A 25,320-nucleotide genomic window follows, 5' to 3' on the forward strand; every position below is an offset into this window, starting at 1 on the left:
GACGGTGTTTGTGTACCTCCACAGGAGAGGCATTGTTTGATCATTGGCATGTTGAATATCCATGTGTGGATTGTAGTCAGAAGACTGGTATTCACACATGTTCCTCCCTACTGAATCAGTCTGTGTTTGGGTCAACTTGAACTACTGTCTTGGCAAAAATATAATTTTAATATTAACCAAAACCCTCAAGAATGTGAATATCAGAATAAATAATATTATTAGACTTATCGCATTATGCCTTTAGGAAAGTATGAGATACTTGATGCAAGAGTTAGGGTCAGTACCCCTAGAATATTAGATGACTTATTGTAGCTTTGTACTTAACTTTTTTTGAATTATTTTACTTGAATCCATTTATACATTTCCCCCTCGGTGATTTCACTAGAGTGTGATTTGCTCAGTATTTATTTTCTATCTTTAATTTTTCCCCCACAATGAAGATGTTTCATAAGCTGAGTAAATATACAGGGGTGCTACTAAACATTTTATAGTACCCAGCAGAGACTTAATCCAACTCCAATGTGAGTAATGCTGATAGGGAAAAAGTCCAGTGTGTAAAAGTTCACTCTGTGAAGTGGGAGGGAACCTAAAGCTTCACCTATGAGGTCAGCTTCCTTATTGCTAGTCCTCGACACTGAATCCACTGGTTTGTTAGGAGAATTCGGAGTGACCCGACTTGAGATGAATACATTGTTTCTTATAAGTTATAAAGTTCTAGTAACTTAATCAGTTTGTCTATGCATTTGACACGTTCCAGAAATGACTTTACCTCTTGATGTTGGGTTCATGTAATTCTTTCCTTTTTGCTTGTGTGCTTTTTCAGCCCTTAAGTATACATCCAATCGAACGAAAGAAAAAACCATCCTTATGTTTGTCACGGGCCTGCTCGTCACCATCGTTGTGATTGTTGGAGCCATTCTCCTGGTCCCTGGTAAGATGCCCGGTTGCCGTGAGGGCGGGTGGGGCTACGGATGAAGGAATGCCAAAGGAGGGTGCATCGTTTCCTAGAACTATTGTAACAAATCACCACAAATTGAATGACTTCAAACGGGGGCTAAAAGTCAAATCAGGGCATTCCACAGGCCTCCCTCCCTCCAAGGTTCTACAGGGGAGAGAACCCCCTTTCCCATCTCATTTGTGACCGTATCACATTGCCACCTCCTCTTGAATTATCAGCAAGGTGTTCTCTGAGTCAGACCTCCCTCTGCTTCTCTTTGATCAGGACGCTTGTCATTGGATTTAGTATCCTTCCAGATAAGCCCGGATAAGTTCTTATCAGATTATTAATAACTCTTTAGCCATATAAAGTCAGGTTCCAGAGACTATATTGTGGGGTCACGACTCAACCCACGACAGTCTGCCCTCTGACCCCCAAAGATTCATGTTTGTTCCATGTGCAAAATATGTGTACAACACACCACCATCTCTAAAAGTCTTAACACATTTATTGCATGACCTCAAAATACCATCTAAGTAGCATCAACTTAGGGTTGCACATTTCATCATCTAAATGAGTTGTGTGAAGCTCCATCCTGGGGAAAAAGAATTTCTCTTTATCTGTGGCAGTGGTTCTCAACCTCCCTAATGCCGCAGCCCTTTACTACAGGTCCTCATGTGGGGGTGACCCCCAACCATAACATTATTTTCATTGCTACTTCATCACTGTCATTTTGCTGCTGTGATGAATTGGGTGACCCGTGTGAAAGGTTCAGAACCGCTAATCTATGGCCCGTGGAACTAGAGAACAAGCCGTTTGCCTCCACAATGAAATGGGGTGAGCGGCCGGCATAGGATAGCATATCTGTTCTAACGAATCCTGGGTCCAAGCAAGTTCAGAATCCAGCAAGTCAAATTCCATTAGGGTTTAAAACCTAAGAATAGCCCCATGCGATGCGACTCAAGGCTTTACACTCTGGCCCGAGAGCTAGTCTTCCTTTTTTCTGGAAGAGTGGCGCATGGTTGCTGCTGAGTAGTTTTATTGGCCCGTTTCTTCCTGTAGAATTGTGGGGCTCTGATGCCTTCTTCCATCGTGTCCCTTCTCAGTCCCTTTGGCCCAAGCGGCCAGCATTTCTGTTGATGAAATCTTGTTAAAAACCTTGTGGCTTCTCCTGTGCATATCACAGGCACTCACGCCATTAAGCAAGAGATTGCCACAGATCTTTTCTAGAAAATCCCTCTCGTTGCCTGGCTTCTGTGGAGATGGTTGAGTCAACCCACAAGTCATCTGCCTAATTTCATCTGGACAAGGTTGCTTAGTGATACATCTTTGGTCCTCTCCCTAGAGCATGGTTTCCTAATGGCGACTATCCTAATTTTAGCCCCCTTTGCAGTCACTATAGACTGAGAGTTTCTGAAATCACTCAGGGATGTTTTCTTTTTGTATAACAAGTTTTCCTCAATTTACCTTTTTTCTCTTGTGTTTTACTATAAGCAGTAAGAACAATCTTTACCTTCAGTTTGCTTGGAAATCTTTTCAGCTAAATATCCAGGTTAATTCATTTCCAAGTTCTGCTCTCCACAACCACTGGATGACACAATGCAGGCAAAAGTCCTGCCACCATATACCATGCATTGCCTACTAATTTTTAGTAGCATGTTCTCGTGCTTTCTAAGACGTCACCAGAAATGGCTTTCGCATCCACATTTCTATCACTAGTCTGTCTATTCAAGGCAGTCTAGGTGTGCTTTGTCAACATACATCAGAATTCTACCACCTTCTACTCATCATCCAGTTCCAAAGTGCCTTCCATATTTTTGGGTGTTTGTTCCAGTAGCATTCCACATTCTGGTATCAAACTCTTGTCTATTTCCCTCATTCACAGCCTTCTAGTTAATTCTGACTCATAACCTCTTTGCATTACTGAGACTGTTAACTCTCTATGGTCGTTTAAAGCCTCATCTTTCTCCCATAGAGTGGCTAGTGGTTTTGAACTGTTGACCTTGCGATTGGCAGCCAACACATAATCGAGGGAGGCACTATCCCTTTAGGGCTCCTTGCATTATTTTTCTGCAAGTGTCGACCAATTGCCACAAACGGAGTGGCTTAGCACTTAGACATTCTCTCACACGTCTGGAGTACAGAGGTCTGAAGTCAGGGTCTCCCAGGGCATCAGTTCCTTCTTGAGGTCCGCCGTTAGTGCCGTCCTTGTCTGTGGTCACCTTGCTGCCCCTCTGCCCTCTCTGCCCCCTGTCTCTGCCTTGTGAGGACACTTATTAGATTTAGAGCCTACTCGTATAAGCCAGGATAACCTCCCTCTGACATCATGTATTTCCCATGTTCACTCTTTTGCCATGTAAACTGATATTCACAGCTCTGGAGGATTAGAACGTGGACATATATTTGGGGCCACCATTTAACTCACTAAAGAGATAGACTTAATTAGCCAAAACATGAGTGGTAATGGACATGGGAAAACGTTTTCCTAAAATAGTAATTACTATTGCGGGGAGTAAGGGGGTGGGGATAGGAGGGTGCAGTGGGGAGTAAGGGTATGCAGCTTAAGGGAAGAAAACAAAGTTGTGAGTGCAGAATAATAGACAGTAGCAAAGCCATTATTTCATGAGGAAAAAGACCATATAGATGTAATATTTAGATTTAGCTGATGGGTGTTTTGTAACTTGGGAGTGGTAGAATAGAAAGGAAGGAGACACATTCAGAAGAAATATTTGAAAAACAGCTGGTTGACTTTGGATAGATTGACTATCTCACATAAAAGGGAGAGTGAAATAGTCTCCACAATTTCTCACCTGAAATCCTACAAAGCCAGACTTGGAGCCTATAAGGTTTCAACATGTGGAAACTTCGATATTAAGACTTAAATGTCTTGATGAATGTGAATCTGGAGCTAACTACTTGTGTGGAGGCTTTGGATCATGAAAAAGCATCCATTATTATCTGACAGGAACTCCAGGGTCACAAGTAGGAGTGATTGAAATGTAAATATTCTTACCATGATTCGGTTTATATCCTTCTTCTTAAACAATGAGCATTGTTACTTGCTTTTGTTTGATGCTTTATGGGGAACTATATTTTTTAACCTTTTCTTAGTTCTTAAGAATAGTATTGAGATTATTACATTTTAAAAAGTAGTTGCTTCAGATTCTCACAAAATAGGAAGGATGTACATAGAAAAATACATTTTATGTATTTTATTTTTTAGCAGGTGAATATTCAGTAAAGAATGCTTCTGGTCTTGGTTTAATTACAATTCCGACAGTGGTATTAATATTACTTCAGTACTCTGCTTTTATGACAGGTAAGTGTTTTGTTTTAGCATGATTTTACTTAACCTTTTTTCATTTAAAAAATAGCATATTGGGTCAAAATACTTTTATGTAACTCAATAGAAGTGGATTTATTAAAAGGCTTCCTAAGCTATTCTTTGATATGTTTTCCCAGTATGAATTAGTTTAAGGTCATCAAAGATTTTCATGACACTGAATTATTTTGTAAAAAGTAATCTTGATAGGTATTTGATACCAGCCAGTAAATATTAAATTATACTACATAATCTCATTCTGACTTTTTTATATTCCTTTTTCAATTTCTTGAACTTTTTGGTAGATGTTAAGTACACCATTGTTCCTCATCTTCATTAAAAGCCTAGTTCTACATAACAGGGCTATAAATCGCAAAGTTTGTGGGAAATTTTCCATTGTCTTTCATTCTGTGTTTCCCTGAACTTTCGATTTGTCTATAGTTATTAGCACAGTGTTTTAACGAAAATTGGTATAACTATCCAAACCATGTATCAGTTTCACTGCATTGTTGGTGTACCTCACTAACATTTTTTTATCTACCGTATGTACGCGAGTATAAGCTGAGTGTTCAGCACATTTTTAATGTAGTTGTGTGTTAAAATTAGGTGCTTTGGCTGTTATTGACGTTGGCTTATACTCGAGTATATACCGTGATTACTAAAGAGGTTTTCTTTTAATTGCATGTTTAAATTACATTCTTGGGGACTCTCTCTTGCTTGCTGTTGATGAGAAAGGTGTTGGTTTGTTACAAAACCAGACATCTTCTAGACGTATGAGCTAGCCAGTAGGCCGTGTCCCTGGCATGTTGGTGTTATGGTTCACCGCCAGAACCGTGCTGGATAAAGGTGGCGAAGCCAGGTATAGGCACCACCAATGTTGTAACACATGGCACTGTGGTAAAAACAGCATCATTCTGACAGAGTTTGGGAGAAAAGCATCCACCTGGCATCCAGCTCCAGGAACTGAAAGCAGAATGGTGCTGCAGGACTGTGAATCTGAGCGCACAGCTTGCGAGAAACTTTGGATCACAGAAAAAGCACCCACTGCTATCTGAACACAGAGTGTTCTTCTCGATGACCCGAAGTACACGTAGGAGTGATTGAAATGTCAATATTCTCACCACAGTTCTGTTTATATCCTTCTTCTTCCCGCAGCTTTTGGGATGACCTTCTTTGCCATCGCCATATTGATTCTTCAGGTGCTGGGCTTTGTACTTGCTGTGGTTGGACTAAGCCTCTGTATCTCGGGTAAGGGCCACCTCTGTCTGTCACCTCAATTTGTTTTACTGGGGATTTCTTTTGGACAGAGTTGTTTGCATGTAACGTGTTCTTTTTACCACACTGAGAATAGTGCTTTTGCATTGCTTCTAGAACTGTACCTGCACATAGCTTGTGGGCTGATTTGGTTTAATTTTGTCTTTGTCTTTTTATTGTGAATCATCGGTTTTACATTCAGCAGTGGATGCGCATTTTGTTTGAGCTCGTCCCCTGCAGTCGCCTCCGTGTGCTGTTACTGCTCCCTCCTGCTAACGTTCCTTTCCTGACCTGGATGCTGCCCTTGGTTGACGTTGCCCTTTTGATCTCGATGGCTGGTTATTCTAAAGTTGGATGAGTTCACTTCCACACTGTGTGGCAGAGTGGCCCCAGTCTTAGGCACTCCACACGTCCCTATATGACTACTAAGGCTGGCTTGTTCACCTTGCACCCATGATTTTTAGTTTTACTCCGAATTTTCTCCCACTCTATCCTGGACCTTCTAATAATGTGGTCCTTTGTGGAACAGTTGAGAGTGGTGGCCAGATGCCAACAGTTTTTCTGGTCGCAGCCTCATAGGGACTGAGATCGTCATGGGCCACGGACTGTCACCCTGTTTCTGTATCAGCCTTTCCCTCTTGTTGGAGAGAGATCCAAAGTCGCACGATAGATGGCCACGTGTGACGCATTTAAGACCCCTGGTCTCTACTTGGGAAAGTAGGATTTAGTGCATTTTCTTTGTGACCTGTCATATCCTCATTGGCCTTGATGCCCTCCAAGACTATGGCCCTGATTCCCTAGGCCAAGTGACTACGGATGCCTAGAACTGTTCATAACTTTACCACCTACGTATGCGTTCTACCAGGTGAACGCTCATAACTCGCATACAGTGTTGTAGTCAAGAACACTCATAGAGGCAGCTCTAGCCTGTCCTACAGGGTTGCTATGAGTCGGCGTCCACTCAGTAAAAGTGAGTTTGGTTTTCAATGTGTTACGCGCCACCACATCCAAGAATATATTTGCAATAAAGGTACACACACACATATACAGTTATTCTCTGTCAAGCCTACATGCATTCACGGGCATACTTCCACCCCTGTTCAGCCTGTGTGTGTATCCAAGCATCTATTCATAGATGACCACCGCTCTGGGATGGTGCAGATAGCCGTTTGCCTGATGCCTTTCACATTTTCAAACCTCCCGGAGTCTCCCCTGCCTCAGCCCTTTCTAAAGCAACCTCCTTTTTATTGTATACTGCCTTCCCCTTCACCCAAGTTAATACTTAACTACCCTCTTAACAGTGAGTTCCCCTCCCTCCCTTCCCCTAGATCCCTAGCAATCAACACAGAATGATTCTTCTGGTGTGAAAACTTTTTTTATTGGCTTTTTACAATACTGGTATCATGTAACATTTGCCCGTTTGTGTTTGATGAATTTCATTCAGCATAATGTCTTGCAGGTTCATCCATGTTATGAGGTATTTCACATGCATCATTATTCTTTAACATTGCAAAATATCCCATTGCCTGTCTGTACCAAACTTTATTTTCCATTCTTCCATTGATGGGTGTTTAGGTTGTTTGCATCTTTTTGCTATTGTGAGTAGTTCTTTGATGCGCTGGGGGTGCATCCGTGTATTTATGCCATGGCTCGGAAGCCTCTGGGCTATGTCGCCAGCAGAGGGATCGCTGAGTTGTGTGGGGCTTTCATCCCTCACTCTTCGAGGAAGTGCCGTGAGGCTTCCAGTAGTAGTGACACCGGGTCCTTGTGTTGTCGTTAGCTATGTTATTTTAACTTTGCTGTTCATGTTGGAAGGAGCCCAGGTGGTGTCGTGGTTACACATGGAGCTGCTACCCTCAAGATCAGCAGTTGAAACCACCAGCTACTCCCCGGAGAGAGAGGAAGTTTTCTGCTCCTGTGAGGAGTTACCTCTCGGAAGCCCACAGGGCAGTTCTACGCTGCCTTATGGGGTTGCTATGAGTCGGCTTCGGCTCAAGGGCAGGGAGATGTGTTTTTGTCTTATTAATGCTAGAGTGAGTCAATGCCTCCTTGTTGCTTTGTTTTGCTTTTTTTTGAACAGCTATTGATCACAAGCATTATGCCATATACTTGTTGGCCACCTGAATGTTGTCTTTGGTGAAATGTCTGTGCATGTCTTCTGCCCATTTTTTAATGAGACTGTTTGCCTTCTGTAGTTGTTGAGGTGTTGAAGTGTTCTGTGAACTTTAGAGATAAATTTTGTCCAGTATGCCTCTGCCATTTTTCCACTGGCTTGTAGGTTCTTTTTATACTTCGTGGTGAAATTTTTTGATACATGAACGTGCCTCATTTAATTTTTTTCCTTCTGCTGTCTGTATATATTTCATTGCATTTGATGGTGTATTTATGTCATATATTAGGGCCTTAATCCATTATGCCATATAGTGTCCCCGTTTTTAATTGATATCAGTGTAGTTTTAAGTTTTACATTTAGATCTATACCCCATCTTGAGTTCACTTTTGTATATGGTATGAGATAAGGGTCCCGTGTCACTCTTCTGCAAATGGGTGTCTCCTTTTGCCGGCACCAGTTATTGAAGAGCTATCTCTTCTCCATTTAATGCACTTCGGTCCTTTGGCAAAGATCAGATGTCGGTAGGTGGATAAATTTATTTCTGAATTCTCAGTTCTGTTCCATTGGTCTATGTGTCTGTCATTGTACCAGTACCAGGCTGTTTTGACTACTTAGCTATGTAGTAAATTTTGAGATTGGAAATGAGAGGTGAGGCAATAATTCTTTTAAAAGAATTAATACCAAGCTTATCCCAATAAATTGGAGATTGAAAATGCCCCCCAAATCTAACTCTTTTAAGGTGATGTCTGCTCTACTTCCTGCCTTCCCCTCCCCACTCTTCCCTTGAGTATATCCCCTCATGTCCCTAGGGTCTGTGTATCGCTATAGTGTCCCACAGAACTTCAAGGAAATGTCTCACTCGGTAGGTTCAGTTCGTTCCAAGCTCTGAAAATCAGGATAGGGTTAGCCAGATGCTGGGGCCAGAGGACACACTCCACTCCTGGTTGTTGCCAGTGAAGAGATCATAATGAGCCTTCTTCTCAGTGGGCTCATTTTACATGCAGTAGAATGGCATTGCCGGGAATCCTGTTCACAGTTATTCCTAAGCAGGAATCAGTACCTTCCCCCCACCTCCTACCCACACCCACAAAGGAAAGGTTGTTTGCTGAGAGTTACCTGGGGCAGTCAAATATCACCCACATATAATAATCTGTTCTCTATCCCTGTATCTTATTTATACACACAATGACGTGGGACTTTTGGCAAGATGTTTCCAGTAGGCATTGGTCTACTGTTAATCTTAATCAGCCAAGCTTCTTCCCAACCCACTCCAGAAATATTGTTCTGTCTCCTCTCATCCGTAGCATGTAATTCCTTACATCCATTGTAAGGAATAGTAACTGAGATAACCATTACACAAAGAGCGTGGTGTGCTCACACCCTCCACTAAGGGCCAAAACTCAGTTTTATGCCATTCCTGTTTGTTAGAAGATAACGGGGCCACAGCTGTAAGCATATGAAATCCAAAATTATTATATCTCAAAAAAGGGCTTATGGCTTCCCTCAAGAAGCCTGTTTTGTTAATTTCTCTTTAATAGGGCTTTGCTTATTAGGGATCTCTCCACATAAGTTTGGTAACTCGTGGGTTTTTTTGGTGTTTTGTTTTGTTTTGTTCATCTCTTTAAAGATTGGTGTTGGAATCTAGATCAGTAAATCACTGGGTAGTATTGATATTTTTATGATGTCAAGCCTTCCTATCCATGAACGCATTTTATTTTTACATTTATGTAGTTCTCTTTGGTTTCTTGTGCTTTGTAGTTTTCTTTACATAAGTGCTTTGTTTCTGTAGTTAGATTTATTCCTAAGCATTTCATCTTTTGGATGCCTATTGTAAATGGTTTCGTTTTCCTGATTCTCTTTTCAGAACCCTTTTAGTGTAAAGGAATCCAGCTGATTATTGCATGTACATCTTGTGCCCTGCCACTTTACTAAATCTTTTGATTAGTCCCAGCGGTTTTCTTGCTGAGTCTTTGAGATTTTCTGTGTGTAGGATGCCATCATCTGCAATAGGGTGGAGTTCAGGTGTATCTGGGCTTTATGGGCAAAAATGTGCTGTGGTACAGTGAATTACACATTCAAAACCACTGGCTGCTCCAGGTGAGAAAGACGAGGCTTTCGATTCACATAAAAGTGTACAGTCTTGGAAACCCTCATGGATATTTCTGTTCTGTCCTGTGAGGTATTGATCGACCCCGTGGCAGTGAATCTGTTCAGTGTGGGGTGGTTGTTTTTGCAGGTAAACTGCTCCACTTAGATTTGTGGTAGGGCTTTTACAATAATCAGGCAAATTAAGCCAGAAACAGGAAACTTGGGCTGATGCCTTAAATTCTGTTAGGCATGTTGTGGGAGTACATGTTTTATTCAAACAAAGTCTTTTTTGCTGTTGTTTTTTAGAATAATTTGGAGTCATTTCCCTGAGTTAATGATAATGAAAGTACATAGGATTTGGGGGGTTGTTAATTAATAAAAGAATCTCCTTATAGACGTGATGTTCTCATGTGAAATTCTAATGTAAACTTTCATTTGTTTTTACAGAATGTACTCCAGTACAGGGTCCGCTTCTGATTTCAGGTTTGGGTATCATTGCTCTAGCAGAATTACTTGGCCTAGTGTATATGAAGTTTGTGGGTAAGTCAGTCTTATTTTTGTTAACCTATGCGTATTTCAAAGGTGTAACTGAAAAAAATGCTTCTGGCTGCTCCTTGCAGTTTAGGACCAAAGAAGTGTATTGATGGTTCTCAATATGAAGAACATAAAATGAAGGCAACTGTGTTTTTAAATAATCAAAACTGAGAATGATTTCAGGTCATCGAACGTTTAGATGACCAATTGGTTTTAACAGACAGTGGCGCTGTGTTGTGAAATGAATGTATTTCTTATGCTGGCTATTGGGAGCGAATGAAGGGTCCATTTGGATGATAGGGCAGCATCTTCCCCGGGCAGGTTTGAGACGATAGCTCTCTGTTGCTGCTCTCTTCCTTGCTCTCACTGACAGCCTTGGCTCCCGAGGCTTCATTTACGTGGAGAAATCCAGCTCGATGGGGGCACTTGCTTAACAAACACAAGAGCTTTATCATAATGGGAAAATGATCTTTCTCCCTGACTAAAACTTGTAAAAACAATTAAAAAAAACATAACAACCTCCATCAGATTTGTTTAACTTAAATAGCAGTGACCTTTGAAACACAACTATAAGACCTTTTTCGTTAAAACCAGTGTAATAGTAGCACTGGGATTTAAATTTTAGGTTTTTACTACTTTTAAAGTCAGTTCGTTATAAGTACGAAATTAACTTCACTGGAACTAAACTTTGTATGTAATCTGCCAATTTTCAAATGACAGGTTCTACATATAGTTTTACTGTTCATCCATACATAATGGTAGATATTTTTAATGTTGTCGTGTTGCCTAAGGATGTTCCCTATAATCTCAAGTGCACTAATCCCCTGCACCCCTGTGTATAACACAAACCAACTCTTAAATTCCTCTCAAAAGAATTTTAAAAATTTTAATTAATAGAGTAAAAAAATTACTCTTTTTGCTTTCCTTTAGGTAAACTTACTATATCCATTTCTAAGAATGTAAAACTTGAATTGTTATAGTCAGATAATTTCCATATAATTACATAATACTTTCAAAGGAAGTTTGCCTGTATTTCTAGACTTCAGTTCTTAATGAATGGCAGTTGAGTTTGTCCACTCTTCAAACTCTTTTTTTCGGTTAATACTTCTGAGACAGTTAAAATACTCAACTACAATTTGCCCCCTGTGAGTGTATGTGGTTCCCAAGTGAGAGCTGTTTCTCTGACATTTCGTTTCATGCTCTGCGAAGCCATGAACTACCAGGAAGGCTTCAAAAGCAGAGTGGTATTTTGCAGCAGTAGGGAGCGTCATGAAACTGGATGCAGCCTCTTTTGAGTTGAGGGGTCCAGACATCAGGTGTCCCGTTCTTGAAGGTCACCCCACTAGTGCCCAAGAACAGCCCCTGACCTGCAGTGTTTGTACCACTGTGATGGAGGGTAGTCTAAGGCGTCTTTGACACATAGTCGGCTCGTCTTGTTTTTCCTCATCTCCATTGGCTTCCATTTGCTTCCCAGGCTACCACCTGCCTTCCCGGTCTAGCGAGCTCACAATGGTGTGTAGTGTCGTTGCCGCCAGGCCTGGGGGGTGGGTGCTGCTGCCTCAAGTGGGGATCGGGATTCTCTCCCTTGACTTGGCTCTCCTCCCTTCTGTATCATCTACTTCTCTAAGCAGGCTGTGTACTCAATGGGATTGAAAACATTTTTGGCCGCACATCGATTGAAAGTGAAATCCTGAAAAGGATTCCCTAATTATTTTTGTTCTTAAATATAATGTACCCTATAGAAGGTAAGAATTTAGACCAATTTTATTGACATTTTGAGAATACACTAAATTAACTTTTCAAATCAACTTATCTGACGCCAGAGTTGAGAGGCACACCTTCGGTCAATTGAAGGGCAAAGGAGAAAAGGTACTGGGAAGTTGCTCTGTGAATAATTTGGTAGACTAGGAAAATTGATTTGTTTGCTTATGTAGTTTAAGTGTGTCGCTCTCAGTACATATAGACTAAGCCCCATTTAACATTAAGGTCGCCAATTTGAGCATTTGTATCAGGAAGTAAAAAGTGTGCATTTCTGGGTACTCTCTTTTAGAAGTGCCTTTTAAGTGTTGTTGTTGTTTTTTAATTAGGTGCAATAAAATCCTCAGTTAAAAAAATAAAGCCATAGCAAAAAACTGCCTTTTTCAGGATGACGTAATGTTCCGAGAGAATTATAACCTACAATTTTTCGCATCCTAATGTAAATTTGTAACCTTAATTGTTACTTTAAACAGTAGAATTATAATGCTCATTTTCTATGGCCCTTACTTATTTACTTTTAAACAGTTGGATGTTTCTTCCTCTTTATATTGGAAGAATTTTAATCTTATACAATATGGTGAGGGCCTGGGAACAATGCATGTGAAAACATATAAGTGATTAAAAGGAAAAAGCTCACTTAAATTGGGCTTACTCTATATATTACCCCACTGCCGTGGAGTTGATTCTGCTCTATGGATATGGTATTCATATCAGTTATTTATAAGGGTTAACAGTTCCATTTTTCAAAACCACTACCAGTTAATTCAGTACAAAGGCATATAATTGTGTTTTGATGCAAATCTCCTTGGTAGCAGTCAGAAATCACTCTTGCCACATTACACATACTTTAGAATGCTGTGATGTATGTAAGGAGCTCTAATTGCTTACATGCTTGACTACTGAATGCGAGGTCAGCAGTCTGAACTCAGCAGCTGCTTGTGGAAGAAGCAGCAGCTTCGTGCTCTCCGAGATTTACAGACTCCGAAACCCTGGGGAACAGCTCTGCTCTGCCCTAGAGGGTTGCTCTCAGCCAGAAGCGACTCCACGGCAGTGGGCTTTGGAGTTTGGTTTTGTTTGGGTGCTGTTATATACGTACATACTTATATACATATCTATATCTATCTCTCTCTCTCTCTCTCTCTCTCTCTCTATATATATATATATATATATATATATATATATATATATATATATATATATATATATATATATATATATATATATATATATAAAATTCAGTGCTATGTTCTGCTCCATTGTTAGGGAAAGTGAATCTGGCGCCACTAGAGTTGTTCGGAACACTCACATCCTAGCCATAAGTTTGGGATGAGATGTTTCAGGGAGAGAAGAGCAAACCAAGGACTGTGACAAATGAGCCTCGTGTGCGACACTTGATCACACACAAATGTTGCATTTTCACCCGTGGTCACCATGTTTTCACTCAACTAATGCACGCGTTACATGGTTTTAGCGACCACACCTCCCCCTCGTGTATTAGCTTCCTGTGTGCATTTTATTATTCATTGGTCAGTTTGTCCCTATGGGAAAGGATGAGCTCAGATAAATTAGTTTCTGCCCTGCTTGGTTTGTCATGTTAGTGGGACACAGCTGAGCTCTGAAGACGGGCAGTTGTTAATCCATCTTCCTAACTGGTGTCCCCGTGAATCGCTGGCCTTCAGCACTCTTTATCTTGTTTAAAATGGGGTGGCCAGATGTGATATTCCTTTGTTTGGGAACTGGGGCTTACCAACCACTCTATACGTTTGAGATAAAGAAGGAGCTCACTTGGCGATTCTTAATTTCAATTCTGATTATTAATTTATGTAAGCGTAGGACTTCAACTCTAAAATTCTCTGACCTCGTACATTACAATTAGAAATTTGGTTTCCCTAATGCTTTGTAAAGGACGCCAGCGGCCTAGTGGTTGCAGAGTGGGCTGCTAACTACCAAGTTAGCGTCCCAACTATAAAGCTGCTCTCTCCTCCTGTAAAGAGTTACGGTCTCAGAAAGCCACAGGCACAGTTCTACCTTGTCCCACAGGATTGTTGTCATTTGGAATCGACTCAGCGGCAGTGAGGATACTTTTAAAGGTTTTCTAGAATCGGAATGATTTCAGGCAGCATAGTGATTATGCATTGGGGCACCAACTGTTTTTAAAATTGCTATTTTAAAAGCAAATGCAAAAACACAAAATCCCGGTGTGGAGCAAAGTGGCCTTCTTTGGCTCCAAAGGCGCCCTGGTGATGTAGTGGTTATCCGTTGGGCTGCTAACCTCAAGGCCAGCAGGTTGAAACCACCCGCCAATCCACAGGAGAAAGACAAAGCTTTCGACTCAAGTTGCCTCCAGTAAGGAAAGTCTATTTTAAAGTCACACCTTGGCAGTAGCAGACAGAATCTTCCTGAGCAGATACGTAACTAGACCCCCCCCCACACACACACACACACAGTGGAAGAGTTTACACCTTAAGAACGAGAAGTGTCCGTTACACTCAGGTCATTGTCATTCTGTTGATCCTCAGCAGCATGGCTCAATGGAGGTCCTTTTGTCTTCTTTTATTTAGTCCCCCTGGTTTGGTGTCTTGACTTGTTGTTAGTCAGCTATTGCGTTATTTCCATGAAGTCCCTATTCCTGTCTTCTTACTCATTGCTGCCTCATCACTCTACACTTTGAACTCCTGGCCAGCTTTCTCTGGCACTTTCCCTTGCCATCACCAACATTCCAATTCCTTTCAGAGTCTTAGGAAGCCAGTCAGGTGCCAGTGTCTCTGACAGAACCATGTAGGCCGCTAAGAAGCCCGGGGAAAGCTCCCAGTGGTGCAGAGTTGCCATTTTAAGCCCACCGACTGGTCCAAGGGAGAAAGATGGCGCTAACTGCCCCTGTGAAGATTCCAGTTCTGTGGATCCAAAGGAGCGGTTCTGCACTGTCCTGCAGGGGCGCTGTGACTCAGAACAGACTTGATGACAGTGGCTTGGGTTGGGTTGGGTTTGTTGTTGATTTTTGTAGGTTTCTGGCAGCTCCTAGTTTAATTGCCTTTTAATCAGTGCCCAACCTGCAGTTTGGGCAGGTGTGAAGGGTTGGGGCTGGAGAGCGGTAGTAGCAGAGGGATCGAAAACAGTCCCCTGGGGCCTGCCTGCCTGTTGAGTTGCAGTCCAGGGTCCAGGGATGACTACTGTTCTGGCCACCAGCTCCTCGCCCTGTAAGCATTCGCTAGAATGGTGCTAGTTGACGCTTGTGTAGCCTAGAACCAAGACTGGCTGTATTTACCACTGACTTCAGCTGCTGCGCGACCTCCTTTCTTAGCTTTGTCTCTACCTAATTAGAGGAATTCCTTTAATATTTCACCCACTTTGTTCCCATTAACCAATTCTCTCCGAAGCAGTTGAGAGCACTGAGGAGGAACCGATCAGGAAGAACTTGATTGTGACTATAACCAACTACCAAGAGTAGTTTTCTAACTAATTAGGAAGGTCTAACTAGTTTCTTTAGTCTGAGATACTGGGAACTTGCAAAAGTAGACCGAATGCAGGGAGAGCAGCTTGGGCTAAGGACCGCGAGGAGAGAGTCGGAGGTGCTGGCACAAAAGCACTGGGCGCTCATGGCTCGGTTTCCCTCATTGTGACTGGGCTGGGTCGGGAGGGAGGGAGGGAGGGAGTCCATATTGGGGCTGGATTACCGGCAGTATTTTACCATCAAGAAGCCTAGCATGTAGCTTATCTGGCTGGAGAGAAGACATGCATGAATGAGGGAATGGATGTGTACGTTTCCTTCATGTGGGTGGATTATTTGCATCGTTTTTTATATCAATGTGTACAACCAAGAATGGTCTATATTTTTGAATAGTAGAAGGCAGTCAGTCTTTCAGTAAAATTACCGGCTCAAGTAGTTTTAGTGCCGCACGGTTTATTTCAAAGTAAAACCTGTTTATTGCCGTAATTGATGTCATTTATTAAATTCCTTTTATTCTTTCAATTGTATCAGCTTCCAATCAGAAGACTATACAACCTCCCAGGGTAAGTTAAATTTTTCTTAAATGAATTGGCAGAGACATTTGCTCATACAGACTGAGGGCTGGCAGTTGGGGTCACTTTGGAGCATGAGCATGGATGTCATCTCATGACCTTTGCATGAATATATCCAATTCATTTCTGAAACTTCTGCTTGATGGTTTTAGTAGCTTAGGATGGGTGGATCGTCTAGGAGCAGTGGGGTGGAAGAAATGACCCTTGAGATAGTGCTCACTTCTTCGCACACAAAGAGCAGGAAAATGTATGTGTGGGAAAACAGGCTCTTATCTCTGCAATCAGGAGGGAGCCGATTCCAGAATATTCTTCTCACCTCTGGGGCCTTCTGTGCATTTGATGTGCATACCCAGCATGACTATCGCAGGCCTAAAAGGGAGAGAGAGCAAGGACCTTATGTTCTGGATTTATTTCATTGAGAAAGTATTATCTATAAGATGTAAATATTGCTGGATCATATTCTGAATTTTGATTCGTTCCTTCCCTTACCCCCTCCATTTTTGTAAATATTTGTCTTCCCTCATACTATACTGGTAGTAACACCTATCTTAAAATATCTTAATAAACTAACTGAGAAAATTCCAAGGAAAGAAGCAAATTTAGGGAGATAGGTGAATGGGGGAGGGGTGGTTAGAAATAGAGATTTATTGTAGTCATGACCCCAAGAAGATTTTTTTAATGGAAATGAAGGTCTAGAGAGTGTACATACTCTATACTGTCCTCAGCTTCCCATGGAAGACTGACAGCACACGCATGGGCTTGCTTCCCCGGAATGCTGAACTGTGGCAGGAAGGCGAGGTTTCATCTGACCCAGATCTGAGAAGCTTCGGTATAACATACCTGAAAGGCACTGGGGGTCAGAAGGTTCCTTTTACCCCAGGGGTTCATTCAGAAAGAGGGGGTGGAGGTAGTGATTGTTAAGCCCTCTTGTTAACAGCCGGCGGTTTCTAAAGCGCTTCTGTGAGGAATAGTCAAACCTTAGGACCTTTAAATTCTAATAAAATGTCTTCCTCTGTTTGCATGGCTTGAAAATGATTGTTTTGCTCCCGTCTCCTGGTCGACCGCTGTTTACTCTGTTGTTGCTCTTTATGTTGGCATTTAACAATGTTTTCAAGATGTTAGAATTTCTTGAACTGGGCGGGGTAAGGTGGGAAATTCTGCATAGAGCAAGTAATATTAAAAGAAGTAAACAATTATTAAATTGTTAACTAGGCCTGGCAAGCTTTGCTTTAACCTTGATGTACTGCCTTATTTCATTCTCAGACAATGAAATTCTCAGCTCACTACCTACAGTCGCTCCTCAGTATCCACAGAGATTAGTTCCAGGACCCCCTGCAAATACTAACCTCCATGGATACTCAAGTCTCATCTAAAATGGCATCGCATTTTCATATAGCCTGCACTCCTCCCTCCTGCGTATATCATCTTTCGATTCCTCGTACTCCCTTAATACGCTGTGAGTGCTATGTGAGTCGCAGCGTAGCCACTTGCTGACCAGCCTTTGAGGGGTTGCTATGCCCACTTCATTGCGTCTGCCGCCCCTCCGCTGTGGGCTCGCCGCCCTCGGTGGATTGTTGGGAGACGGAGCCCGCAGATACAGGGGACCGACTGTAGTTTCAAATGCTACCAGCTAGAGATTTTAGTATAAAAAACACATGTTGATAAGTTTTATTTTTAAATATTTTCCAGAAAGCGGTAGAGGAACCCCTTAATGGTATGTGATCATTTCCAAACTTGTGTGTCCTTGACCCATCACCAACTGGGCCCCAAGGAGGTTTGAAAATGTCCCTTCTGGGTCTTGAGGAGAGTCTTATTTCTTCTCTTGCATTGGCCTCTCTTTTCCCGAGGATTCATTGGGAATTTAAGAAAGTCCTGCCTTTGTAATATTTTCCACTTCTGGGGAGAAGATACCACTCTGCCTCCTCCGTTCCGACCTGCCCCAGCCATGTAAGACTTAGACAGGGGGTGCACCGTCCTCTTTTGATGTTAAGAAGTGTGAAAGCTTTAGTCAGGAATCATTGTAATTGCTCACTAGCAAATTTCATGAAGATCCAGGGTGTCACCATGAGGTGAGACCACACGTCCCTGTTCCTTTCTTCCTAAACTTAGACCTGTATATCCGCCTGGATGTACTGTCTCCGGAAGATGCCTGTGGGTGTGACCCATTGCAGTAAAATGACAGCCTTAAACTTAGTCTGGCCTTAGAGCATTTAGCATGATATCTCTACAGATTTGTTTCTTTAGAATTGATTTCTAACTAACTGTGGAACCATACTAACTGGCTGCTTGGCTTGTTACTAATTCTTAGCCTTTAAAGAATCAAAAGGAATGATGAATGAAGGTAAGTATAAAATGCACCTACAATTTTAGACTGGCTAAAACATGGGCATTAGAAAAATATAAAATCGCTTCTTGAAAGTCTGGCCTTTTTCCCCCCTTTAACTGAAAGAGACACTGTCAAATTATAAAGGTCCAAATTTCTTGATTTATAAATTTTCAATGTTTTGTAAGAAAGTGCACAGTTAAAGATCTAACAGTTGTAGTGTCACCGAGATTCTCCGTTCATATCGCTCACAGCAGAGAGTCTATTGCCTTGTGATTACAGCTTTAAAAAGCTTTCGGAAAGGGGCATAGATAATCTGGCTCCAATCTTTATCTTTCTGACAGTGTGTCTGGTTTGTGCTGGCGTTTTCGTTGCACTCAATCCACGGGGATTTGGTATCTGTGCTCTTCTTAGCAGGAACGTGGCTCTAACTTCTTAAGAGAAAGAGACCTGTCCTTCCATCTTTTTTCTTGTCCTCCTTTCTTGCTTTCTTCCTTGCTTTTTGGGGGGGGAATATGGACTAATGCCACAGACCTTTGTTGACTATTTCAAACCCTTATGTTTATTAATAGTTAGAGATCTGGAAGTCTGAGAGACCGAGCGCTATAAGCATTCATCTTTATTTCACATGAACACACTATGGTTCTTCATTTTTGTTATACTTTAATCACTGTGTCTATGCTTTTACCTTATCAGGAATTTCCTGATATCGTGAATACGTATAGCCATCCCTTGGCCTCCCTCTGTATTTTCAATGATCGGCTAGTATTTGCCTGTCTTGAAGCCCGTGGCCTCCTTCCCCCCTCCGCAGCAAAGCAGAGCGTGAGAGCACAGGAGGCTGGCTCTGAGTCCCCTGGGTGCAACTGACGTGTGGCTAAGACCGAAATCACCCCGATCATGTGTTAGTGCGTTCATCTTACAACAGTGCGTAAGAGGCCGTGTTCCGCAAGAAACCATCACGCATGCACGCTTGTGTAGGTTTGTGTCACCGCCTTTACCACAGAAGATGAGCGTTTACTGTACAAGTCATCGCCTTCTTCCAAAAGGGAATTGCAGTTAAGAGGAATCAAGACATTAAACTAGAACTGCACTTGCGACCTGGTCTGCCCTTGTTTACATTCTGGGGTTCTCACGTGTAATTTCTTTATTGCGTATCTATTGTGGTGTCATTCTTTTGTAGTTATGTGAAGAAAATAAGCCCCCTTTCTCCCCTTCAGAAAAGCAGTACGAGAACCTTGAGCGCTTTTTCCTTTGGTAATCTCCCTTTAGACCTGACCTTTTGAACCATTCTACCTGGAAAAACTGTAAAGCACCTTTGCTTCGAGCACTTATGTGGTCGTAGCACATGCAATCTGTAATAACTTTTGGAAGTTTCCTTAATCTTGTTATTATTTAGCTGAGAGGGATTTGTTTTTGTTTTTTCCCTCTTGTTTAAATATCTCTGGTGGCTTCTCTCCACTGGCTCCTGCTGAAGGCTCATAGTTAGAGCTTGTCGGTGAGTGAGGCGCAGAGTGCCCCTGCCCTGAGGGACAGGGTTCCAGTGCCTTTGCATGTGGACCAGCCATAAGTACACCTCGCTCACGTGGAATGGTTGATAAGGACTAGCTTAAATTGTTGAATACAAAGTTGATGACATGAAATGTAGACCTCTACCTAATATACCATTTGAAAAATTATAAAATTAAATAGAATGAAGGTAATAGAATATTATTCTAGGATCAGTATCTTTTGAGCAGAAAAAAACGTCACTTGGCTTTTCCTTACTAACCCAGCAAGAGGGGATTATCAAACTTGATGCTTATTTTTATTTGGCTTTTTACTTAACTGAAACTAAAAACACAAATGATTTGCTTGGTTTCTGTCTCTGGCCTTTCAGAACTAATTTGAATAGGTTTTTGTTTGTTTGTTTGTTTGTTTTTAATTTTTAGAAACTATCTGAAATTATGCCCATTTTTTAATGTCTTAACTTATTAATGCCTAGAAAATAGATATGAATAGTGATGATGTGTTCCTTTTTCAATTTTCCAGAATAATTGAAGAGGCCTGATGGACCTGGATGTGGCGAGAACAGAGTGAAACGTGAAAGGATACACTTGTGACTAAGCCCCGTGTGGCCTTGCCTCCTCTGTGTTGGGGAGAAGAAAACAAGGCACTTTGGTCTGCTCTAAATCTGTGGGAGAAAATAAATCATTTACCTGTACATGGTTGTTACAGACAAGTTTTGCTTTTTAAAGAACTTTTTAGTTAAAAAAAATTATGATCTGTGTCGTGAGCCCAGTTGAGATCCAATTTTATTGTTGTTGCTGTGTTTATTCACCTGGAGGTAAAATCGAGAAGGCAACTTCCAAGAATGGTGCCTTGCAGCTCCCAGGTGCTCTGGACTGTCACCTGTTGACGTTGGTGCAAGGTGAGAATTCTGGAGCACCAACCTGGTGACTATCAAAGAATCTCTGAAAACAGTGGCTTCCAGTGAAATTGAGGGTCCCAGCAGCTTTGGAAAATACAATGTTAGCTGAAAGACGTGTCTGCCACTTGTGGGCCATTTGTTGGGAACATCTTGTGTGCCACCTGTGTGTTACGTGATTCCAGTGGAGATAGTGGTCCTCGTTCCTGGGGGTTGCCCTTCATACATTCCTCTTTGAGCGTACAACATAGCAGATCCTTGCCAGGTTTCGGGGATGTTGGTTGCTGGGTGTGTTTGTCTGTGATGTGAAGAGCCCTGTGACCGCTGTCTTGTCCTCCTGCTGTTGGCTCTGCTGTGCAAGACGCAGCCTCTTCTCTCTGAACACAGTCCAGTGGCACGACAGCATGAGTTGCAGAAAGGAGCCAGATTCTCAGAGCACTATGTTCACACTGTCCAGCAAAAATAGCTGTGGTTGTAACATACGCATTCCCTTCCTCCGATTCAAAGGCAAGCTCTCTGCAGTGTTTCTTCACTCCTTCTCCAACCAGAAACCAAGATTGAAGTGTGAACAACGAGTCCCCTGCATGGCAGCATAATGTGTGTCACCCACAGGCCCACCGGCCGGCCCTTGCGGAAGAGGGTGATGTGGTTACTGTTGTATCTATGTTGCATGACAAACGCTCATCACCTTCCTTCTGTCGTCCGGCCTCATGCTCCCTGCACTCTAAAGATGGAGAGGTCACACAACCCCCCGCCCCCCCACCTCCACCCCCATTTCCTACCCCGGCTAGAAGAAAATCGCCCTCTGCCAGTTGTGGTCGCCTGGAGTATTTTTAGATTATTAGCAGTCGTTCTTACCTCGTTTGTGGGTGTGTGTTCGTATGTGCGTGTGTAAGGTAGGCACATGCATCTTCTGTATGGACAAAAGCGGGGTGCCTACAGGAGAGCATATGTGAACCTCATGCTTTTCGTACAAATATTTCAAAATAAAAGACCTTTTTTGGGTAGAATTATATTCGAATATTTGATCGCTAAAAAATTTTAAAACGTTTAGGTGTTTGCCAAGCTTTTTGATTGCTCACCAATACCCTCTTGAAACACTAGGAATTCTCCCTGTCTGTGTAGTAAGACATTCCTGTTTGTAGTTGCATTAAGAGTTACTTCTTAGTCCTCTGAATGTTCCCATGTGCCTCCTTCATGCCAAATTAATCGTTATATTTCATGTTTGGGACCAACTGGTTTGTCACGGCAAACCGAAATGGAAAGACCCGATGCCTCTCAAAACCAAACAGAAACCGAACACGCTATGAAGACAGCTCCTCTTGAGAAAAAGCCAACCCCCAAATCCCTTTCTTCCCTAAGGGTGTCACTGTCCGGAGTAGTAGCACACATAGAGGGAGCCGTATTCCTTCATGGGAACCCCATGGCTCTGGCTGCTCTTTTTCCTTCTGAAAATATTTATGCTCTGCCAGTGTCGTGTGTGGCTTTGGAAATCAGCTTTGCTGAAAGGAGAGGAAAAGCAGATGGACTTGGAAAAGATCCAAATCCCTCTTCTCTATTCAGAAAAAGGTATGAAAATCTTTATAATAAAATGTTTTAAAAACTAAAGGACTTTTTAACATGCAGTAAGCTCACTTATTTGGAGTTTAGCCTTAGGAATGTGTTGTATGTGGCACCGCTTGTCTCAGAGGGCACTCACTCCCTGTCCCAAACCATGCCATCAGACGGCAGCAGGCGAGGGTGGGAAGAGGGGCTGATAGCAAGAGCTCGGAGTGTAAATGTTTAGGAAGTCACGACGGGAACATATGTGCAAATGTGCTTGACGCAATTGATGTCTGGGTTCTTCTAAGGGCTGGAAGAGCCCCCCGTAAAGTGAGATTTAAAAAAAGAGAAGAAGGTAGCAGGCAAAATGCCAGAGAAAACGATTCACCCTTCTGGTGTCAGCTTCTCTGGAACGGGCCAACGCAGCCGGAATCATCTTGCTGGGCAGTCTTTGGGCCAGTTCCTGCTTTTAAAATCAGACCTGACATGGCTCCCGATTTCCTGTCACACCAAATTAAAATGGCTAACAGTGCTTTGTGTATCGCTTTCCTCTTCCTCCCCCTTCCAGTCTGCTTTTTCACTCACTGATTCCAGTTACGTTCTGTTGACTTTGTGTTCATTTTTCTGTACTTTTTCCATTGCACATTGATTTTCTGCAACAACCTTTCCGAGGATTTTGGCCAAATCAGAATCCACTGTCCCCACCACCACCTTCAAAGCATTCAGGTCCTGCCCTCTTCCCCATTGCTCTCCAGTGCCCTCCCTGCATGAGTTCGTGGCCTCTGTCCTCTCCCTTACCTTGCCTCCTACGGACCTCCTGAATTTCTGCTTAGCTGGGTTGGTTTATCCGTTTGTCGGGCTTCTCCCAATTTTAAAATCCCTTCCGCAGCAAGAAGCTTTCTTTCATTTCCCTTTCTCTTGCAGTGCTTTGCATACGCTCACTCACTACGTAAGTTGGATGATTGGAAGTTGGCTGGATTTGGATTTCCTACAGGGTTTAACAGGGTGAGCCAGAGAGTGTTTTTGTTTTTTAGTTTTTATGGTATGGTATTGTTTTGTATTGTTTTTGACAAATTTCACAACCTTTGAAAACCTGTAAAAGTGACGATTTCTCAAGTGAAACTCCAGGGATGTTCTGAGTAAGTTCCTGATGAGGTCAGAAGTAGATCAGTGGGTCTCTCCCGTAATCAGGATGCTGCTCATTCCAGGATGCTGTTGGTAAATGACTAGCCAATTGCGGTTTCAGTTCATGAAACTTCAAAAGTGGTGAAGCTTACAGTAAGAATTAAGCTCCCCTATCACCTTATAGATTTCTTTTGTCCTAAGGTGGGCATTAACAAGTGGACCTCTGATGTGTGAATGGAAATACACTATGTGTTGGAAACTGGAGAGGTGATTGTTGGACAACCCTTAATCTTTCTCTTGTATTTCATTTGCCAGTCTGTTTAAAAACAGTTTTGTTTTGTTTTGCATCTGTCATACTTGCAAACTAACAGCCTTTGCCCACCGGGGTCCTTTGTCCAGGTACGCTCAGTGGCTAACAGATAACCCGGGGAGCTTTTCAGAGATGAGCTGTGAGCGGGAGGTTTTTCTGCCTTTGGCTTTTGGGAGCCCTTAATTATGATTGTGTAAGATCAGCTTTCCCACAATTACTGCCATTTTGGAAGGGAAAAAAAAAAAAAGCAAAACACAAAAGATCCTAATAAGCTTTGCTGTAAGGCAGCATCATTGGACTCTCAGAAGTGTTGTTAGCATGGTTGCCGAAAAAGAAAACACTTTTGTTTGGATTGAATTGAACATTATTTACAAAATGCCATTGTTGAGCATTGGATCCCACATTGTATAAATATCCATTAACCATTCTAAATAAAGAAGACTCCTGTGTTGCTGCGCACGGAGCCTCCCTGGGGGCTCTTTTGCATAGCAATTAAAGGTGTGCTGTTTGTCAGTAGCCATATTTTTTTTTGCAGTGATTTAAAGACCAAAGTTGTTTTACAGCTGTGTTGCCATTAAAAGTTTTTGTTGTTCGGTTTTTGATTTTTTTATATATATATTAAATCAATCTATCACTGTTGGAAGCTTTGAATATCTGCAAAATTTGCCAAGATACCTTTTTTTTAATTTAAACATAACTTTGTAAATATCACCCTGTATTATTATATATACTTAATAAATCATTTTAAGCTATTTTGTTGGGCTGTCTCTGTTTTTGCTACAGCAGACCACATGCACATTTCTAAGAAATTAAATTTTCTGTGTGTATTTTCAAGGCCATAGTCCAGGTAACCGTGCAAAGAGTGACGGTATCTAGTCTGTAAAGTTTTCTTCAAAGAACATTTACCCGATATTTTATTAAGTTGTTGTCAAGTTCTGATTGTGGGTAATGGACACAGTAATGTGAAGTGCTTAATTTATAAACCCTTTTTAAAAACTAAGCTTTCCACTGCCCTCAATTCTTGACTCCTCACGACCTCGTGCAGGGTTTTCAAGGCTGTCAGTCCTTGAGAGAGCAGATGTGGGTTTGGCTTGCCGACCTTCCAGCACTTCCCCAACTGGCATCAAGGCGGCACCCAACAAGAAAGCTTAATTGAGGACAGTTTAACCAAGTCCACTGTGTTCCACAATTTTTTAAATAAGTCTTTTCCATGGTAGAGTGAAGACTGAGACCACAGGAGGCCTGCATTCCGTTCCTGACCATGCTGCTAACCAGCAGAGACCTTGGGGGTCTTGATGGTGTGTAATGGGTCAGCTATTCTGAGGGGGACAGGGGAGGCTTTCTATTTCCATAAAGATTTATCATCCCAGGGCCCCTAGGCAGGTTTATAACACCTACAGGACGGAGAACAGTCGGAGGGAATTGAGCAGTGAGCCGTGGCAAGCCTGGCTCGGGTGGCCCTCATCTGTCGGATAAGTTGGCCTCTTACAAGACTGAAAGTTTTGGTCCATCACGTTAACGTGGTGACCAATTGGTTTGATGGAAAATGAGATGAAAAGGGAGAGGGTTGGATTTATTGGCCCATGTAAC

General features: G+C 42.2%; 1 protein-coding gene across 6 annotated transcripts in view; it reads left to right on the plus strand.

The window, feature by feature from the left end:
• CD47 (CD47 molecule) overlaps positions 1-21,527 on the plus strand; it is an 80,977-nt gene extending 59,450 nt beyond the window's left edge. For 2 of the 6 annotated variants that reach the window (XM_075542569.1, XM_075542565.1), the window contains 8 exons: positions 824-931; positions 4,164-4,256; positions 5,415-5,507; positions 10,162-10,254; positions 15,986-16,017; positions 17,716-17,740; positions 18,335-18,367; positions 20,378-21,527. In XM_075542569.1, the coding sequence (XP_075398684.1) occupies positions 824-931; positions 4,164-4,256; positions 5,415-5,507; positions 10,162-10,254; positions 15,986-16,017; positions 17,716-17,740; positions 18,335-18,367; positions 20,378-20,382 (482 nt within the window). In that variant the 3' untranslated portion in view covers positions 20,383-21,527. Of the gene's footprint in view, positions 1-823; positions 932-4,160; positions 4,257-5,414; positions 5,508-10,161; positions 10,255-15,985; positions 16,018-17,715; positions 17,741-18,334; positions 18,368-20,377 lie in introns of all 6 variants that reach the window. The other 4 variants (XM_075542568.1, XM_075542564.1, XM_075542566.1 and 1 more) reach the window with 3 other exon arrangements.
• Positions 21,528-25,320: the final 3,793 nt, after the last annotated feature.

The sequence above is a fragment of the Tenrec ecaudatus genome, chromosome 2 (genome assembly GCF_050624435.1).
Source record: "Tenrec ecaudatus isolate mTenEca1 chromosome 2, mTenEca1.hap1, whole genome shotgun sequence".
Lineage (NCBI taxonomy): Eukaryota > Metazoa > Chordata > Mammalia > Afrosoricida > Tenrecidae > Tenrec > Tenrec ecaudatus.